This window comes from Chiloscyllium plagiosum, chromosome 19 (genome assembly GCF_004010195.1).
Source record: "Chiloscyllium plagiosum isolate BGI_BamShark_2017 chromosome 19, ASM401019v2, whole genome shotgun sequence".
Taxonomy (NCBI): domain Eukaryota; kingdom Metazoa; phylum Chordata; class Chondrichthyes; order Orectolobiformes; family Hemiscylliidae; genus Chiloscyllium; species Chiloscyllium plagiosum.
In genome coordinates this window covers 67,937,104-67,955,075 of record NC_057728.1, presented here as the reverse complement: position 1 = coordinate 67,955,075, position 17,972 = coordinate 67,937,104, and the positions used below count along the sequence as shown (strand labels likewise).

At 41.8% G+C, this 17,972-nt stretch overlaps 1 protein-coding gene across 5 annotated transcripts in view; it reads right to left on the bottom strand.

The window, feature by feature from the left end:
* Positions 1-17,972, bottom strand: part of nap1l1 (nucleosome assembly protein 1-like 1) — a 78,212-nt gene that overhangs the window by 16,627 nt on the left and 43,613 nt on the right. For all 5 annotated transcript variants that reach the window (XM_043708795.1, XM_043708794.1, XM_043708798.1 and 2 more), the window contains 4 exons: positions 14,750-14,889; positions 2,769-2,914; positions 2,667-2,686; positions 1,023-1,145 (listed from right to left, as the gene is read on the bottom strand). In XM_043708795.1, the coding sequence (XP_043564730.1) occupies positions 1,023-1,145; positions 2,667-2,686; positions 2,769-2,914; positions 14,750-14,889 (429 nt within the window). The remainder of the gene's footprint in view (positions 1-1,022; positions 1,146-2,666; positions 2,687-2,768; positions 2,915-14,749; positions 14,890-17,972) is intronic.

Here is a 17,972-nt window from a genome sequence, read left to right as displayed (position 1 = left end):
CTACCCTTTCTAATAATATGCATAAAAAGCTTTGGGATTCTCCTTGATGCTGTGTCATGGCCCTTATTGCCTCCCTAACTTCTTTTAAGTCCAGGTTTTTATTGAATTCAAATATCGGCATGTGTCATGGTAGGAGTTGAACCCAGTTCTCCAGAACCGTTGGGCCCGTAAATAATTAATTTAACACTATGTAAAAGGTTTCTTGAATCTTTAGGTGCCTTGACTGCAAGATAAAATCAGATTTCTCAGAACACTAAACTGCTGCCCCATATGCTAAGTATATGAACTATTCCTGGACACAAGGTGTTGCCAAGATAAGGAGTTTGCATTGCAGTATTGATTAGACGGAGGACCTTTTGTTTTATTTTTATGAGAAGAGGAGACTACAGTCAGTGATGCACTTGTTTTACATATATCCTAATGTTCAACTGAAGCAGCACTTTTGAATGATGAAATTGAATAGTACAATATTCACTTCAATGCAATGTCAAATGATAACATGCTAGTTTATTTACCCTCAAATTGCTATGCACTGGCCATATGGCTAATTATGCAACATGTCTTAATGAATTTTAAAAACACTAACAGCCCCATTGTTGGGTCTGTGAATAATATGAATTAATGTATATAAAAAGATTCTTGAATCTTTAGGGGCCTTGACATTAAGAGAGAGATTCCCCACCTTGAGAATTTACCACTTTTTGTTGAATAGCAGTAAATTAGCTTCTAGTAAAATTGGCACATCTATTTAAGATCATTCACTATAATCATATCTGTGGATAGTCAGCAAGTTTCAAGTATTCATCGTTACAGTTGATTTCCCTTTCGATAAGTTTTTTAAACCCAGACTCTGCTCTTCTGCAGTACTCAATCATTTCTAAACAAGGCTCTTTTTTTAAAAATCCATATGCTGTTAGTTGAAGAATGCACTCTTGGCAACCCACTAATAGCTAGAATGTACCAAGATAGCTGAGCATAGCACCACTAAAACAGTTTCTACTGACATTTAGAAAGGGGCTTACATCATCGTCATCATCTTCAATAGCTTCTCCTGTGAAGTACAACACTGCCCGTGGAATGATGCGCTCATGCAAGAAATGACCGATTTCAAAGTCAGCAGCAAGTATCGCCTCTGAATCTTCATCCTACAATGAAATTTAAAACCTCAATTTCCAACAGTGCAATGGCAATGGTAATACAATCAGATATACAAGCAAGCAGCAGCCCATTCAGCTCCTCTAGCCTGTTTTGCCATTCAAGATGATTATGGTTGATATGACTAACCTCAAATTCACATCTTCCCACCTACCCCGATACCCTCTGAAATAACTCGTGTCTCCGGCTTTAAATAGGCCGAGGCTGATTTTTAATTAGTGATCCCTAGTTTTGGATTCTCCCACAAGAGGAATCATCCTCTGTCAAGTCATGAGGTTGTGTATTTCAATCAAGTTACCTCATTCTTCAGCAGATACAAGCCTAGCCTTTTCAATAAGGCAATGCCCCCATGCCAGGTATTCGTCGAGCAAAGCTTCTTCAACTACTGCCAATGCATTTTAATCCTTCCTTAAATGGGGTGGCCAATATTGTACTCCAAATGTAATTTTTCCAGTGTCCTGTAAAACCCAAGCATAACCTCTAGTTTTGTATTCTGAATTAGTGGTGCTGGAAGAGCACAGCAGTTCAGGCAGCATCCAAGGAGCTTTGAAATCGACGTTTCGGGCAAAAGTCCTTCATCAGGACCGAAACGTTGATTGCGAAGCTCCTTGAATGCTGCCAGAACTGCTGTGCTCTTCCAGCACCACTAATCCAGAATCTGGTTTCCAGCATCTGCAGTCACTGTTTTTACCTCTAGTTTTGGCCTCAATTCCCCTTGCGACGCGTGATAAATTTACATATGAAAGAACTGAAACCAACATGGTCATTCTAACAGATGAGACTTTAACAGGTCTTTTTCAATATATAATTTCAGTTACATCACACTGTAAACTTTTGCTAGAAATTCTGTGTCTCAATCTTATTACTCCACAATCACCTGGAGGAGCAGTGCTCCGAAACTTAGCACTTCCAATTAAACCTGTTGGACTATAACCTGGTGTTGTGATTTTTAACTTTGACAAATTTAAATGCTTTTCTCATTTCCTGCACTTGTATACTCTTTTTGATTCATGTAAGATGGCACCCAGATCCCTCTGCATCTGAACTGTGCAAATCTCTCCATTTAGATATGCTTTTTATTCTGCCTATCAAACTGGACTATTTCACATTTTGTTGCATTGTACTCCACATTTTTACCTTTTCAAATTTCCCATGTCATTTTGTAGCTTCTTTATGACCCCTTCAGCACTTGTTTTTCCACCCATCTGTGTCACTAGGAAATGTTAACCTTTATTCCCCTCTTTACAGTGAGCAAATTTAAGACAGCACTACCTTAAAAACCTTGAATCAATTCAACCAAGACACTTCTCCATTAAACACCTTCCTGTTGTGCAAGACCTTATTCTGAGTCATTACCTCAAAACTGGGTTATCTAGTAACCGATTAGTCCCACATAACAAAGACGAGTAATTAAAAAAAACCATGTTGTCCGGAAGCAATTACAACAGTGTGAAGTTACAATATATAGAAGAAATGAAAGACAGCAACTATGCTACTTCAAGTCAACTTACCAGTTCTCCATTCTCGGGAACTGCAAAAAAAACCAACATAAATTAGAAACTTCACAAAATATTCAAAGATATTCAAATCGTTTCAACTCAGTTCATACTTACCTTCAGGGGGTGAAAAAAAATTGAAGAAGGAGTCATTTGGGACAGTCTTTGTTACAGTTCTAACAGTGCCACGACCCTTATGCTTCTGTTTCTTCTTAATGGTTTTCATCGTGATGTTCTTTCCCTTCTTCCAGTCAATCTGGCATCTGATTTGTAAGTCGCAGAAATTAAAAAGCATTTTCTATGGTAAGCTTTAAAGCTAAACATTAGCGATATACTAATCCACTGCAATAGGAAAGAAACAGACTTTTTAGAGTCTTCAATATTGCTGTCAACATTAGGTAGCTCCGTTACCTACGCATGCTCCTTGACAAATATTGTACAAAATTAGATTTTTTTAGATTACTTACAGTGTGGAAACAGGCCCTTCGGCTCAACAAGTCCATACCGACCCGCCGAAGCGCAACCCACCCATACCCCTACATTTACCCCTTACCTAATACTACGGGCAATTTAGCATGGCCAATTCACCTGACCTGCACATCTTTGGACTGTGGGAGGAAACCGGAGCACCCGGAGGAAACCCACGCAGACACGGGGAGAACGTGCAAACTCCACAGTCAATCGCCTGAGGTGGGTATTGGACTCGGGTCTCTGGCTTGCTAGAATATCAAACTGTCTACTTATTCACTTCATTCAAAACAATTTTCAATCAGTGAGGGGTTGTGACTCAAAACCTAGTAAACACCATCCTCAACTTTGGGTAAGACAACAAAATGATGATATCAACAAACTGTGTACAGAGTGCCAGGCTACTGGTCAATTACCGGTTCAAATCCCACTGAGCAGTGGTGAAATTTAAATTAAATGAAATACTCAACTGGAGAAAACATCCTCCCTGCATAGAGTCTGTCGGGCCCTGTTAGAATTGTGTTTCAATCCGGTTCTCCCCCGACTCCCCCAAATACTTCTAAACTGTGGTTGAAAGAACTTTTGATGAGGACTCATCTACTGTGGTGGTATGGGCAGAGGTTAGAAACAGGAGGGGAGAGGTCACACTGCTGGGAGTCTTTTTTTAAAAAAACACCTCCGCAAAGTTCCAGGGATGTGGAGGAGAGGATTGGCAAAACGATTCTGAGTAGGAGTGAAAGGAACAGGGCAGTCAATATGGGGGACTTTAACTTCCCCAACCTGACTGAAAATGCTATAATTCTAGCATGTCGGATGGATCAGTTCTTGTCCAATATGTGCAGGAGTGTTTCTTGACAGTGTGTCGAAGGGCCGACAAGAGGAGAGGCCACATTGGGTCTGATACTTGGTAATGAACCAGGCCAGGTGCTTGATTTAGTGGTAGGTGAGCACTTGAGAGTGTGACCATAAATCGGCTACATTTAGTTTAGCAATGGAAAGAGCAAGAGCAATTATAATGCGATTAGGCAAGACTTAGGAGGCATAGAATGAGATCGCAAAATGCAGGGGATGGGGACAATCGAAACGTGGAGCTAGTTTAAGGAAGAGATATTCCATGTCCTTGATGGGTATGTCCCTGTTAGGCAGGGAGGAAGGAATAAGATAAACTGGTTTACTAAAGAAATTACATCTCTTGTTAAGCGGAAGAGGGAGACTTGCGTGACGTTGAGAGGAGATGGTTCAGAAGAGGCAATGGAGAGTTACAGATTAGCAAGGAAGGAATTAAAGAGAGAGTCAAGAGGAGCAAGGAAGGGACATGAACAGTCTTTAGACTGTTTTCCATAGCTTTCCATAGGTATGTGAGGAATAAAAGGATGAGTAGGGCAGGAATAGGGCCAAAGACGGAAGTGGGAAGTTGTCTGTGGCCTCTGAGGAGGTTGGAGGGGTGCTAAATAAATATTTCTCATCTGTTTTCACTCATGCAAAGGAGAATATTGTACAGGAGAAGATTGCAATACAGGCTATTAGACTTGAAAGGATTGAGTGTAAGGAGGAGGTGTTATCAATTCTGAAAGGTGTGAAAGTAGATAAGTCCCCTGGGCCAGATGGGATTTATCAGAGGATCCTCCGAGAAGCTAGGGAAATGGTGGAGCCTTTGACCTTGATCTTTGAGTAGTTATTGTTTAGTACAGATACAGGTTTAGTACTAGAGGACTGGAGGATTACAAATGTTGTGCCCTTGTTCACGAAGGGCAGTAGAGATACCTAAGTAATTATAGAATAGTGAGCCTTATGTCTGTTGTAGGAAAATTTTTGGAAAGGATTATAAGAGATAGGATTTAAATAATCATCTAGCAAGCATCAAATTTGATTGCAGATAGTCAACATAGTTTTGTCAAGGGCAGGTCATGTCTCACAAACCTCAGTTTTTTTGAGAAGGTGACCAAGCATGTGGATGAGGGTAGGGCAGTTGATGTAGTGTACATGGACTTCAGTAAAGCTTTTGATAAGTTTCCACGTGGTAGGCTGTTGGAGAAAATGCAGAGGCATGGGATTGAAGGTGATTTAACAGTTTGGATTAGAAACTGGCTTTCTATAAGGAGGCAGTGAGTGGTGGTTGATGGAAAATATTCAGCCTGGGTGTCCGGTTACCAGTGGTGTGCCACAAGGATCTGTTTTGGGACAACTGCGGTTTGCCATTTTTATAACGGACTGGACATAGGCATAGGTGGATGGGTTAGTAGGTTTGCAGATGACACTAACGTTGGTGGAGTGGTGGATAATGTGAAAGTGTTGTAGGGGGCCTTGGATAAACTGCAGAATTTGGCTAAGAGGTGGCAAATGGAGTTCAATGCAGAAAAGTGTCAGGTGATTCACTTTGGAAGGAGTAACAGGGTACTGGGCTTAAAAATGTGTTGCTGGAAAAGCGCAGGTCAGACAGCATCAAAGGAACACGAGAATCAACGTTTCGGGCATAAGCCCTTCAGTTTCCTGAAGGGCTTATGCCCGAAACATCGATTCTCGTGTTCCTTTGATGCTGTCTGACTTGCTGCACTTTTCCAGCAACACATTTTTAAGCTCTGATCTCCAGCATCTGCAGTCCTCACTTTCTCCATAAAGGATACTGGGCTAATGTTAAGATTTTTGGTAGTGTAGATGAGCAGAGAGATATTGGTATGTACATAGAGGTCTGCCTCCAAGTTTGATAGGGTTGTTAAGGTGGCATATGGTACGTTAGCTTTTATTAGTAGAGGGATTGAGTTTCGGAGACACAAGATCATGCTGCAGCTATACAAAATTCTGGCACAGCCGCACTAGGAATACTGCATACAGTTCTGGTCACCGCATTACAGAAAGAACGTGGAAGCGTTGGAAAAAGGTTATGTACTAGGATGCTGCCTAGTATGGAGAGAAGGTCTTGAGGAAAGGTTGAGTGTTTGAGGCTGTTTTCATGAGGAGAAGATTGAGGGGTGACTTAATTGAGATATAGAAGATCAGAGGGTTAGATAGGGTGGACAGTGAGAGCATTTTTCCTTCAGATCATGGTGGCAAGGACAAGGGGACATAGCTTTAAATTGAGGGGTGATACATGCAGGACAGATGTCAGAGGTAGTTTCTTTGCTTAGTAGGGGCACAGAATGTCCTGCCTGCAACAGTAGTGGACTCGCCAACTTTACAGGCATTTAAATGGTCATTGGATAAACATATGGATGAAAATAGAATAGTGTAGGATAGATGGGCTTCAGATTGGTTTTATGGGTTGGCGCAACATTGAGGGCCTAAGGGCCTTTACTGCACTGTAACATACAAGGCTAATGTGGACATGACAAAGGATTACAATGAAAATAGATTAAGGTGGCAAGTTAGCCAATGACTGATGACATTTTTCCCAGGCAGCACAGCCACTATGGTAGGAGGCAACAAAGTAGAATGCAGCAAGAGGCAAACATACACGGAAGATCACTTTTTACTAAAGTCAAGTAGCTCAAAATAGAAACCTTAAAAAAGCGAACTTCCCTTCCCTTTTTACTTCAACTGAAGGTACCGATTCTTGCTCAGGTCTGGTGCCAAGAGTGCTGGCAGCCCTTTGTACCTTTGCTCAATGGGGACTCTCCATGTGCATTGGTACTGTACCAGCTCCTGTGCAATCTGAAAATGCACATTTTCCAATAGGTGTAACCATTCCTTTCAGCAAGAAAGTTGTATAGCACTCTTCACATTGCCCTGGTTTGGATCAGCTAACTGCACAAACTGGATTTGAACCTGGGACTATTAAGCCTGCTCTGACAGAGCCATAGATGTACAGCATGGAAACAGACCCTTCGGTCCAACCCGTCCATGCCGACCAGATATCCCAACCCAATCTAGTCCCACCTGCCAGCACCCGGCCAATATCCCTCCAAACCCTTCCTATTCATGTACCCATCCAAATGCCTCTTAAATGTTACAATTGTACCGGCCTCCACCACATCCTCTGGCAGCTCATTCCATACACGTACCAACCTCTGAAAAAGTTGCCCCTTAGGTCTCTTTTATATCTTTCCCCTCACCCTAAACCTATGTCCTCTAGTTCTGGACTCCCTGACTCCAGGGAAAAGACTTTGTCTATTTATCCTATGCCCTCAATTTTGTAAACCTCTACAAGGTCACCCCTCAGCCTCAGACGTTCCAGGGAAAACAGCCCCAGCCTATTCAGCCTCTCCCTATAGCTCAAATCCTCCAACCCTGGCAACATCCTTGAAAGCATTCAGACAAGATTTACAAGTTTCACAACATCTTTTTGATTGGAAAGAGACTAAAATTGCACGCAATATTCCAACAGTAGACTAACCAATGTCCTGTACAGCCGCAACATGACATCCCAACTCCTGTACTCAATACTCTGACCAATAAAGGAAAGCATACCAAACGCTTTCTTCACTATACTATCTACCTGCAAGTCCAACTGAGGAGCTATGAGCCTGCACTCCCAAGGTCTCTGATCAGCAACACTCCCAAGGACCTTACCATTAAGTGTATAAGTCCTGCTAAGGTTTGCTTTCCCAAAATGCAGCACCTTTCATTTATCTGAATTAAACTCCATCTGGCATTTCTCTGCCCATTGACCCATCTGGTCCAGATCCTGTTGTAATCTGGAGGTAACCCGCTTCACCGACCACTACACCTCCAATTTTGGTGTCATCCGCAAAATTAACTATACCTCTTATGCTCGCATCCAAATCATTTATGTAAATGACAAAAAGTACAGGACCCAGCACTGATCCTTATGGCACTCCACTGGTCACAGGCCTCCAGTCTGCAAAACAACCCTCCACCACCACCCTGTCTTCTACCTTTGAGCCAGATCTGTATTCAAATGGCTAGTTCTCCCTGTATCCCATGAGATCTAACCAGTCTCCCATAGGGAACCTTGTCGAACGCCTTCCTGAAGTCCATATAGATCACATCTACTGCTCTGCCCTCATCAATCCTCTGTTACTTCCTCAAAAAACTCAATCAAGTTTGAGAGACATGACTTCCCACACACAAAGCCATCTTTACTATCCCTAATCAGCCTTTGCCTTTCCAAATGCACGTACATCCTGTCCCTCAGGATTTCCTCCAACAACTTGCCCACCGAGGTCAGGCTCACTGGTTTATAGTTCCCTGCCTTGTCCTTATCACCCTTCTTACAGTGGCACCACGTTTGTCAAGCTCCAGTCTTCTAGAACCTCACCTGTGACTATTGATGATACAAATATCTCAGCAAGAGGCCCAGCAATCACTTCTCTGGCTTCCCACTGAGTTCACGGGTACACCTGATCAGGTCCTGGGGATTTACCCATCTTTACCCGTTTCAAGACATCCAGCACTTCCTCCTCTGTCATCTGGACATTTTACAAGATGTCAACATCTATTTCCCTACAATCTATACTTTCAATATCCTTTTCCACAGTAAATAATGATGCAAAATACTTATTTAGTATCTCCTCCATTTTCTGTGGCTCCACACAAAGGCCAACCTCCCATCTATAGAATCCATCTACCAGTCCCGCTGTCAAGGAAAGGCCGCCAGCAGATCCATCCCACCCTGGCAACGTTTTTCTACAACCTCTACTATAGGGGAGAAAGTACAGAAGCCTGAACACATGCACCAGCTGATGTCGAAACAATTTCTACTCTACTGTTGTTAGAATACTGAATGGACTCTAACTCTTAGTATTAGCCTGTACCTGTGTTTTTTGTTTTAGCTGCTGTTTACCTATTATTTACAGTAAATATCTCTAATCTGCTTGCATTGCTCACAAGACAAAGCCTTTCATTGTGCCTCAGTACACATGATAATAAATTTGATTCTATTCCTCATATCCTGCCCCTTACCTTAAACGTATGCCCTGGATCACGGATCAAGGAGGAAGTTTGTTCTTGTCTATGTTAATTTTTAAAAATTGACATGCTACAGACATGTTTGGTTATGCCAGTATTTATTGTCCATCCAAAATTGCCCAAAGGGCAAGTAAGCATCAACCACACTGCTGTGGGTCTGGAGTTACATGTAGGCCAGACCAAGAAAGAAGGGCAGTTTCCTTCCCTAAAGGACGTTACTGAACCTGATGGGTTTTTTCCCCTACAATTGACAATTCTTTCACGGTCATTAGAATCTTGCTTCCAGTTTAAAAATTGGATTTAAACTTTCCCATTTTTACCCCTCGATTTTATACATCTCAATCATGCCCACCTCGGTCTCCTCTGCTCCAAGGAAAACTACCCGGTTGTGTCCAATCTCGCTTCATAAACTCTCCAGTCCAGGCAACGTTCATGGGAAATCTCCTCTGCACCTTCTCCAGTGCAATCACGTCCCTCCCAAAATGCATACTTCAGAACTGCTCATAATATTGTAATTGTGGTCTAACTTGTTTTACAATTCCAACATAACACTGCTGAGACAGAATTTAAGAGCAGGGAGGTTAAGGAAGGAGATCCTTACTTTGACCCAGTGACAGAGAGGAAGGTGCTTGGCTTGGAGGATAAAACATAGGTGCTGATGTTTTGAGACTAGACTAAGTGCAGTCAGATTCAATTTGCACACATGGGAAAAGTTTCTATATTGTTGGATAGATATTCTAGGTGGAAGAGAGGACTGCAGATTAGAGTCAAGAGTGTGGTGCTGGAAAAGCACAGCAGGTCATGCAGCATCCAAGGAGCAGGAAAATCAACATTGCAGGCAAAAGCTCTTCATTAGGAAATCAGGATCAGTTGTGTTGGAACAGAGGCATGACTGCTGTGGTTCTGTTCGCCGAGCTGGAAGTTTTTGTTGCAAACGTTTCGTCCCTGTCTAGGTGACATCCTCAGTGCTTGGGAGCCTCTTGTGAAGCGCTTCTGTGGTGTTTCCTCCGGCATTTATAGTGGCCTGTCCCTGCCACTTCCGGTTGTCAGTTTCAGCTGTCCGCTGTAGTGGCCGGTATATTGGGGCCAGGTCTAATGTGTTTGTTGATGGAGGCATGACTAGTTCTGCAGCACAAGTCTTCAGGACATTGCCAAGGCCCAAAGGGCCATCCTCAAGGCAAGTTTAGTGTCCCAGTGTGACATTCAAATTTAAGTGATGCCGAAACAAGACAATTTGAAAAATTCAACCATACAAGGGAGTTTGACCACATGGTCAGTGAACTGACCTGAACTAGCAGTTAAGCTTCTTAACAGGTTCGAGGTGAATTTATTACAAGCTGTTACTGAAGGTTTCAAAGGAGTGGAAAAACAACTAAAGGCGAGGGGGTGGATCTTAGAAATAAAATCCTGAAGGAACTGGACAGGCTAGACGTGGGGAGAATGTTCTCCATGTTGGGGAAGTCCAGAACTAAGGTCACAGTCTAAGATTAAGGGGTAAGCCATTCAGGACTGAGCTGAGAGATAATTTCTTCACCCAGAGCTGTGGACCTGTGGAATATTCTCCCACAGGAAGCAGCTGCGACCACTTAAGATACATAGGGAGCTAGACATTACCTTTGCAGCTAAAGAGATCAAGGGGTGTGAGAAAAACAAAGCAGATGGCATGATCAGCTATGATTGTACTGAATGGTAGTGCAGGCTCGAAAGGCTGAATGGTCTACTCTTGCACATAATGAGTTTTCCCAGTAATTTCCGTTTTTGTTAATTGATTCACTTTCTGCTGGGGCTATTCAGATACTGAGTAATCTGTGTGTTAAGAGCTGTTTTACCATTTGAGGCATGCTGAGGACAGAGTAATTTGGGATATTTTACTGTTTTAGACGTGGACCAAACTTGCAGTTAATTGTGTGATATAATAAAGCTACATTTCTTCCTTCCCTCTGAATAAAGGAATTTTAAAAAAATGTTATTACATCACTTATAATTGCATTATAATCATGTAATGACTGAACCTCTTATTTTCTACTTTATTTTGATTGTATAACCAAGGACTAAATTGCTGTACTTTTAAAAACCAAGTTAATGAAAATCATTGTGGGTCAAGCTATCATGTAGAGCAGGCTTCAAGCTCTCTAGGAAAGGTTCCAAAGCAAACAGGGCAAGTAAAAGGCAAATGTCACAAATCAGAGTTCTGGCCAATCTCAGAGGAATCTAAGCAGTGTAAACAGGCAGCCAAGTATCATGGATGTGCAGATGGAGACATCCTCAGGTTCTCAATGCACAATAGCAACATAAGTTGAAGTCAGAAGCCTTTCACTATCAGAAAATTTGAGCCATGAAGAGTTAAAGTAGATTTATTAGGAAATAAATATTCACAAACATCTGAAAAACTGAGCCTCGCGTTAGGCAGGAAGATAGGAGCAGCTTTTTGCTTAAGAGGCCATGGAAAAAAAATACATGATCAAATGTACAAGGGGTGTGTTGAGAAGATAACTATCAGCATTACAGTCAGATGTAAAGCCCGGAAACAGACCCTTTGGTCCAACTCGTCCGTGCAGAGATTGACTTGGAAAAGTTATGATTGAACATGAAAGAAATTATAGAAGAAAGGGAGAGTAAGATTGCAATCAAGATCTCCTGTCTACACTGGAGATGAACAACAGTGACCTAGATGTTCTACAGCAATTCAGAGTATCATGCTCATACCCTAACTCTAAGTTTGTTCATCCTTTTGCTGAATTCAAACTTGTTCTTGGGTTCCATCCAGTGGTAAATGCCAGCCAGTGCAAGTAGAGCAACATCTCCCATTAAAATAGTCAATTTAACACAACCGTATTTTGGTTTTTATTTAATAAAAATGCAGGAATTCAGCAATATATAAAGCAATTGTCAATATTTTGATTCAGAGGGTAAGGACCACACTTTAATTTTATTTGGTACGCAAGGTCTTACTTCAGTTAACAGATTCCTATGGAAATTAAGTGCTTTGCTGATAGGAATTATAGGGTGTTCTCACTTAAAAAAATCGGGACTATCTGTAGTTGCAATCCAAGTGGACGGCTGCAAATGGACGGAATAAGTGCCAAAAAATATTGAGCCCTTTGTTACGTTTCACAGATTTGTATATTCATACAGTGCAGAAAATACACTTTATTTAGCCCATTAAGACTGCACTGACACAACTAATCACTAAAGGCAAACTAAGCTTAATTTCCTGCATTTGCCCCACATCCTTGAATGTTAGGATTTTCAAGTACTCATCCAAATAGTATTTTAAAAGTTTGTAAGGTTTCCAGCCTCCACTACCTTCCCAGACAGTGCATTCCAGATTCCCACCACTGAGTGAAAATGATTCCCTCCCCCAAATCTCCTGCCCCTCATCCTAAAATTACACCCCCTCACGACTGATCCCTCAACCGAGGGAACCGCTGCTCCCTACTCACGCTTTCAATACTCCATCACTCTCCCCTCAGCCTTCTCTGCTTTAAAGAAAACAATCCAATTCTATCTAGTGTATCCTTATAGTTCAATTTCTCCAATCCCAGGCAACATCTTGGCAAACCTCCTCTGTAGCCCTTCTAGTGCTTTCACATCCTCCTTATTGGGAGGTGACCAAAACTACACCAACTACTCCAAGCTGTGGCAAGATTGATTCCAACATTACTGCAGATGCTGGAATCTGAAACCAAAAGAGAAAATGCTGGAAAATCTCAGGTCTGGCAACATCTGTAAGGATCGCCTTACCAGCTGAGATTTTTCAGCATTTTCTCTTTTAGTTCCAACATTACCTTCTTGTTCTTCAATGATAAGACATAGAAGTAAAAATGGGTGGCAAAGTGGCTAGCACTGCTGCCTCAGCGTCAGGGACCCAGATTCAATTCCACCTGCTGGTAACTGTATAGAGTCTGCACATTCTCCCAGTGTCTGCATGGGTTTCCCTGGGTGCTGCAGTTTCTTCCCACAATCCAAAGATGCGCAGGTCAGGTGAATTGGCCATGCTAAATTGTTAATAGCGTTAGGTGCATTAGTCAGGAGTAAATATAGGGTAGGGAAATGGGTTACTCTTCAGAAGGTTAGAGTTGTTGGGCCAAATTAAGAAAGTCTACAGTCTTAAAACTTGCCCTTTTACATTTAGGCTTAATGTAATACTGAATTACTGTAATACACATTTACTGCACACTAGAAAATAAACAGGACAGGCAGGGAGGTATCAGGCCACAATGGGGGAATCCAGGATGTGAATAAAAGAACATTTGTTCTCATTAAGTGATAACATCCACAGCTGTTCCCTTGCAAAATTAAACATTCTCCCTTTACTCTTAAGGCTATGCCCTCAGGTCCTAGTCTCTCCTACCAATGGAAACATCTTCCCAACATCTACTCTGTCCAGGCCATTCAGTATTCTGTATGTTTCTAGTAGATTCCCCCCCCTCATCCTTCTAAACTCCAAGTATAGACCCAGAGTCCTCAAACATTCCTCACACGTTAAGTTTTTCATTCCTGAAACCATTCTCATGAACACGTTCCAAAGCCAATATATCCTTCCTGAGCTATGTGGCCCAAAACTGCACACAATACTCCAAATGTAGTCTGACCTTCTACTCTATGCCAGGACAGACAAAGCAAGTGCCCCATGTGTCTTCTAATTATCCTTTCACATGCTTTGCCAAAGTCAGGAATCTGACTAATTACTCCAAGATCGCTCTGTTCCCAAGCTACCCAGTGTCCTGCCTTTCAATAAATACTCTATCTGCCAAAGTGCATCAACTTGCACTAATCAAGGGTGCATAGCATTTGCCACTGGTCTGCCCATTGACCAATCCATCCACATCTTCCTGCAACCTACAACTATTAGCCACTCTATCAATCATGGTGCCCTCAAGTTTACTGAGCATTCCCCAACATTTTCATCTATATTATAGAAGCAACAAACAATAAGGGCCCCAATACTGATCGCTGTGGTAGACCACAGGACATTGGCCTGCAATAATTTGAACAGCCAGCTATCACTACCCTTTTAACTATTACAAAGCCAGTTGCTGATCCACCTCACCAAGTTTCTCTCAATTCCATGTGCTTTAACCTTCTCCATCAGTCTTCCACGTGGGACCTTATCAAAAGCTTTGTTAAAATCCATATAAACTACAACTGAACTTACCTCATCCATGCACTTGATCACATTTTTGTAAAATTCTAAATTTTGTTAGGCATGAGCTCTCTAACAAACCCATGCTGACTTATTTAATTAAATCATGCTTTTCCACGGACATATTAATTCTCTCCTTCAGAATTTTCTCCAACAGTTTCCCTACCACTGATGAGACACTCACTGGCCTGTAATTTCCTTTTCATCTCTACCACCCTTAAACAGTGAATTCCTGTTAGCTGTCCTCCAGCATGTCCCGTGGCCTGAGAGGAATTAAAACTTTGTCAGAGCTCCTGCAATTTCCTACATCACCTCCCACAACAGCATGGGATGCAATTCATCCAGGCAGGGAGTTTAACAGCTTAAGCTCGCTAGAGCCTTCAGTACCTCCCCATTTCCTATGTCAAACAGTGCATTTTCACAATCTTTTCCTGAATTCAGAAATTCCTTCTTATTGTATTCATACCCTCACATCAGGCTGAGGGAAACAAGTTTGATAGCTCAGTACCCCTTTCACTGGAACAATTCTTTCACGTTTTGAATTCAAGAGTGAAGAATTTATCAGCCACATCATTTGTTAAACTTAACATATTTCACACTAGTTAAAAAACTTGCTTACCCTGCGCAACCCATAATTTCTGGTCCATCAAATGAGAAAGGGTCTGACTCATCAGGTTGTGACCTCATCTTGTAAGTCTTTGTGACTATTTCATTTGTGAAATATTCATTTGGCTCAAATTTAAACTCCAGAGTAAAACTCTAAAAGAAAAACATATACAAGCAATAAGCCAAAGAGAATCACTAAATAATTAACCAGAGATGACCATTTTAAACCAGCATTACAATGAAGATGAAGCCAAGAATTCTTATGCACACAACATATCAATTTGGAAAAATACTCATTCCATTTAGCATCAATGTGGAATGACAGATGTATTTAGAAGGTACATTTCATTAAATGGCTTCGTGTTACATGTTAACAAATACATTTGTGGAGCAGGTTAAGAATTTTTTCAGCAAAAAACTTTGCTCCCCTGAAACTGGAGAGCATAATTTTTTTAAAAAAAGCTGTTTAGGGCATTAGAACTCAAAGTTCATGAACAATGGTAGTACTAAGCAATCCAGTGCTTAAAAACAAAGACCTGGGGGATCTTTTAACTGCTTTGCACTGATGATTGAATGAACTGACAAATTAGCATAAATACCAGCGATATTAATTTAGCAGATGGAGCTCAACATTTGCTAATTATCTAAGCTGATCCCTTGAAATAAACTGCATTTAGTCATAACCGCTCACAGTACTGAAGCATTAATGCAAACCAGCCATTAATTCAGCTGTTTATGCTAAATCTTTGGTGTTCAGCAGGGGCAAGATGTAGGTGGATGCAGATTCTACTTCCAACCATTGCAGGGTATGCGCAATATCAGCAAGATTAACTGGCAAAGTGACAGTACAGATCCAGGCACCAAATGACATTCTGGATGTAGGTTTGCTCCTGAACTGGAAGGTTCATCCCAGCTCAGCGAGCAAACCTACATCCAGAACTTCAACTTGAGCTACAAATCTTCTCAAAACACACTAACCAAATGACATTAAATAACTAATTCCCGAGATAGCAGAACTGACATGAAAGAATCAGTTACAACGGTATAGACTTTAGAAAAATGAAGGGATATGTCATAGAACCTATAAAATTCTAACAGGTAAACACAGGAAAGATGTTCCTGATGCCTGGGGAGACCAGAACCAGGGGTGACAGTTTAAGGACCTAAATGGCATAGACCATTTAGGGTGGAGAGGAGATGAAATTTCTGTACCAAGACTTGAGCACACCTTTGGAATTCTCTGCTACAGAAAATGGCCCATGTTAAAACATTGTTTTTAAGGTCTTAGATACAGTTCTTCAGGTTAAAGGGATCAAAGGGTTTGGGAAGAAAGCAGGATTAGGGCACTGAGTTAAAATGATTAGCCATGATCATCGTAAATGGCACAGCAGGCCTGAAGAACAAATAATAGGGGTAGCTCATTCTATGTTTCTGGTCAATGCAACACCCAAGATGTTGATAGTAAAAGGTTTCCGTGATGTCAGGGGAAGACAGACAATTAGATTGTCTTTTACTGGAGATGGTCTTTGCCAGGCACGCATGGTTTGAATATTTCTTGCCCAGCTTGAACCCACTTCTAACCTTGTAATGGAGGGAAGGCCACTGATGAAGCAGCTGAAGATAACTGGGCCTAGGACACTACCCAGAACAACTCTTACAGAAATATCCTAGAGCTGAAATGCAACCACCACACAATCTTTGCACCAAATATGACTCAAACCAGAGTTTTCTGATTCCAGTTTTGCTAGGGCTCCTTGATGCTGCATTCAGTCAAATGTAGCCTTCTCAAAGGGCAGCCATTTTCACATTACCTCTGAAATACAGCTTTTTAAAAAAAATCTGCATTTGAACCAAGGATGCAGTGAGGTCAACAGTTAAGTGAACCCAAAGCTAGCATTGGTAAGCAGGTCATTGTTGAGCAAATGCTGTTTAAATAGCGTTGATGATACATTCCAGCATTTTATTGATGATTGAGCAGACTGATGGGGCAGTAATTAGTTGGATTATATGCCAACATTGTGACTGGAAGAGCTAGGCTTGGGGTGTGGCAAGTTCTGGAGCATTAGTCTTCAGTACAATTGCTGGAAGGTTGTCAAGGATCCCAGCTTTTGCAGTATTCAGAGCGTTGAAAAGGTTTTGATTTCCAGGTAGGGTGAATCAAATTGACTGAAGCTTGTGATGCTGAGGACCTCTGGAGGAGGCAAACATGGATCACCCACTCAGCATTTCTGGCTGGAGGATACTGAAAATACTTCTGCCTCAATTTTTGCATTGATGTGCTGAACTCCAGAAGATGCCTTATGTTTAATATTTCTTGGGTTATGAACTATGCCACTCCACTCAAAACATTCTTAAGCAGGCAACTTAACTTTGCAATTTGCTTAAGTATACAGTGAAAATTACACAGTAAGCTAGCTAGGTTGATTACCAGGTTTTGAGAGAAATTTATTCACAAAATTACAGAATGAAACACAATGAACAGAATAAAGAACGCCTACAGAACTCAGTCTATCCAAACTAAACTTAATTACGCTGTCATAGAGATGTACAGCATGGAAATAGACCCTTCAGTCCAACCCGTCCATGCCGACCAGATATCCCAACCCAATCTAGTTCCACCTGCCAGCACCTGGCCCATATCCCTCCAAACCCTTCCATTTCATATACCCACCCAAATGCTGCTGAAATGTTGCAATTGGACCAGCCTCCACCACTTCCTCTGGCAGCTCACCCCATACGCTTACCACCCTCTGAAAACATTGCCCCTTAGGTCTCTTTTACATCTTGTCCCTCACCCTAAACTTATGCCCTCCAGTTCTGGATTCCCCGATCCCAGGGAAAAGACTGTATTTATCCTACCCACACCCCTCAATTTTGTAAACCTCTTATAAAGGTCACCCCTCAACCTCCAACACTCCAGGGAAAACAGTACCCAGCCTGTTCAGCCTCTCCATATAGCTCAAATCCTCCAACCCTGGCAACATCCTTGTAAATCTTTTCTGAACCTTTTCAAGTTTCACAATATCTTTCCGATAGGAAGGAGACCAGAACTGCACGCAATGTTCCAACAGTAGACTAACCAATGTCCTGTACAGCCGCAACATGACCTCCCAACTCCTGTACTCAATACTCTGACCAATAAAGCTGGAAATGTGTTGCTGGAAAAGCGCAGGTCAGGCAGCATCCAGGGAACAGGAGAATCGACGTTTCGGGCATAAGCCCTTCTTGCCCGAAAC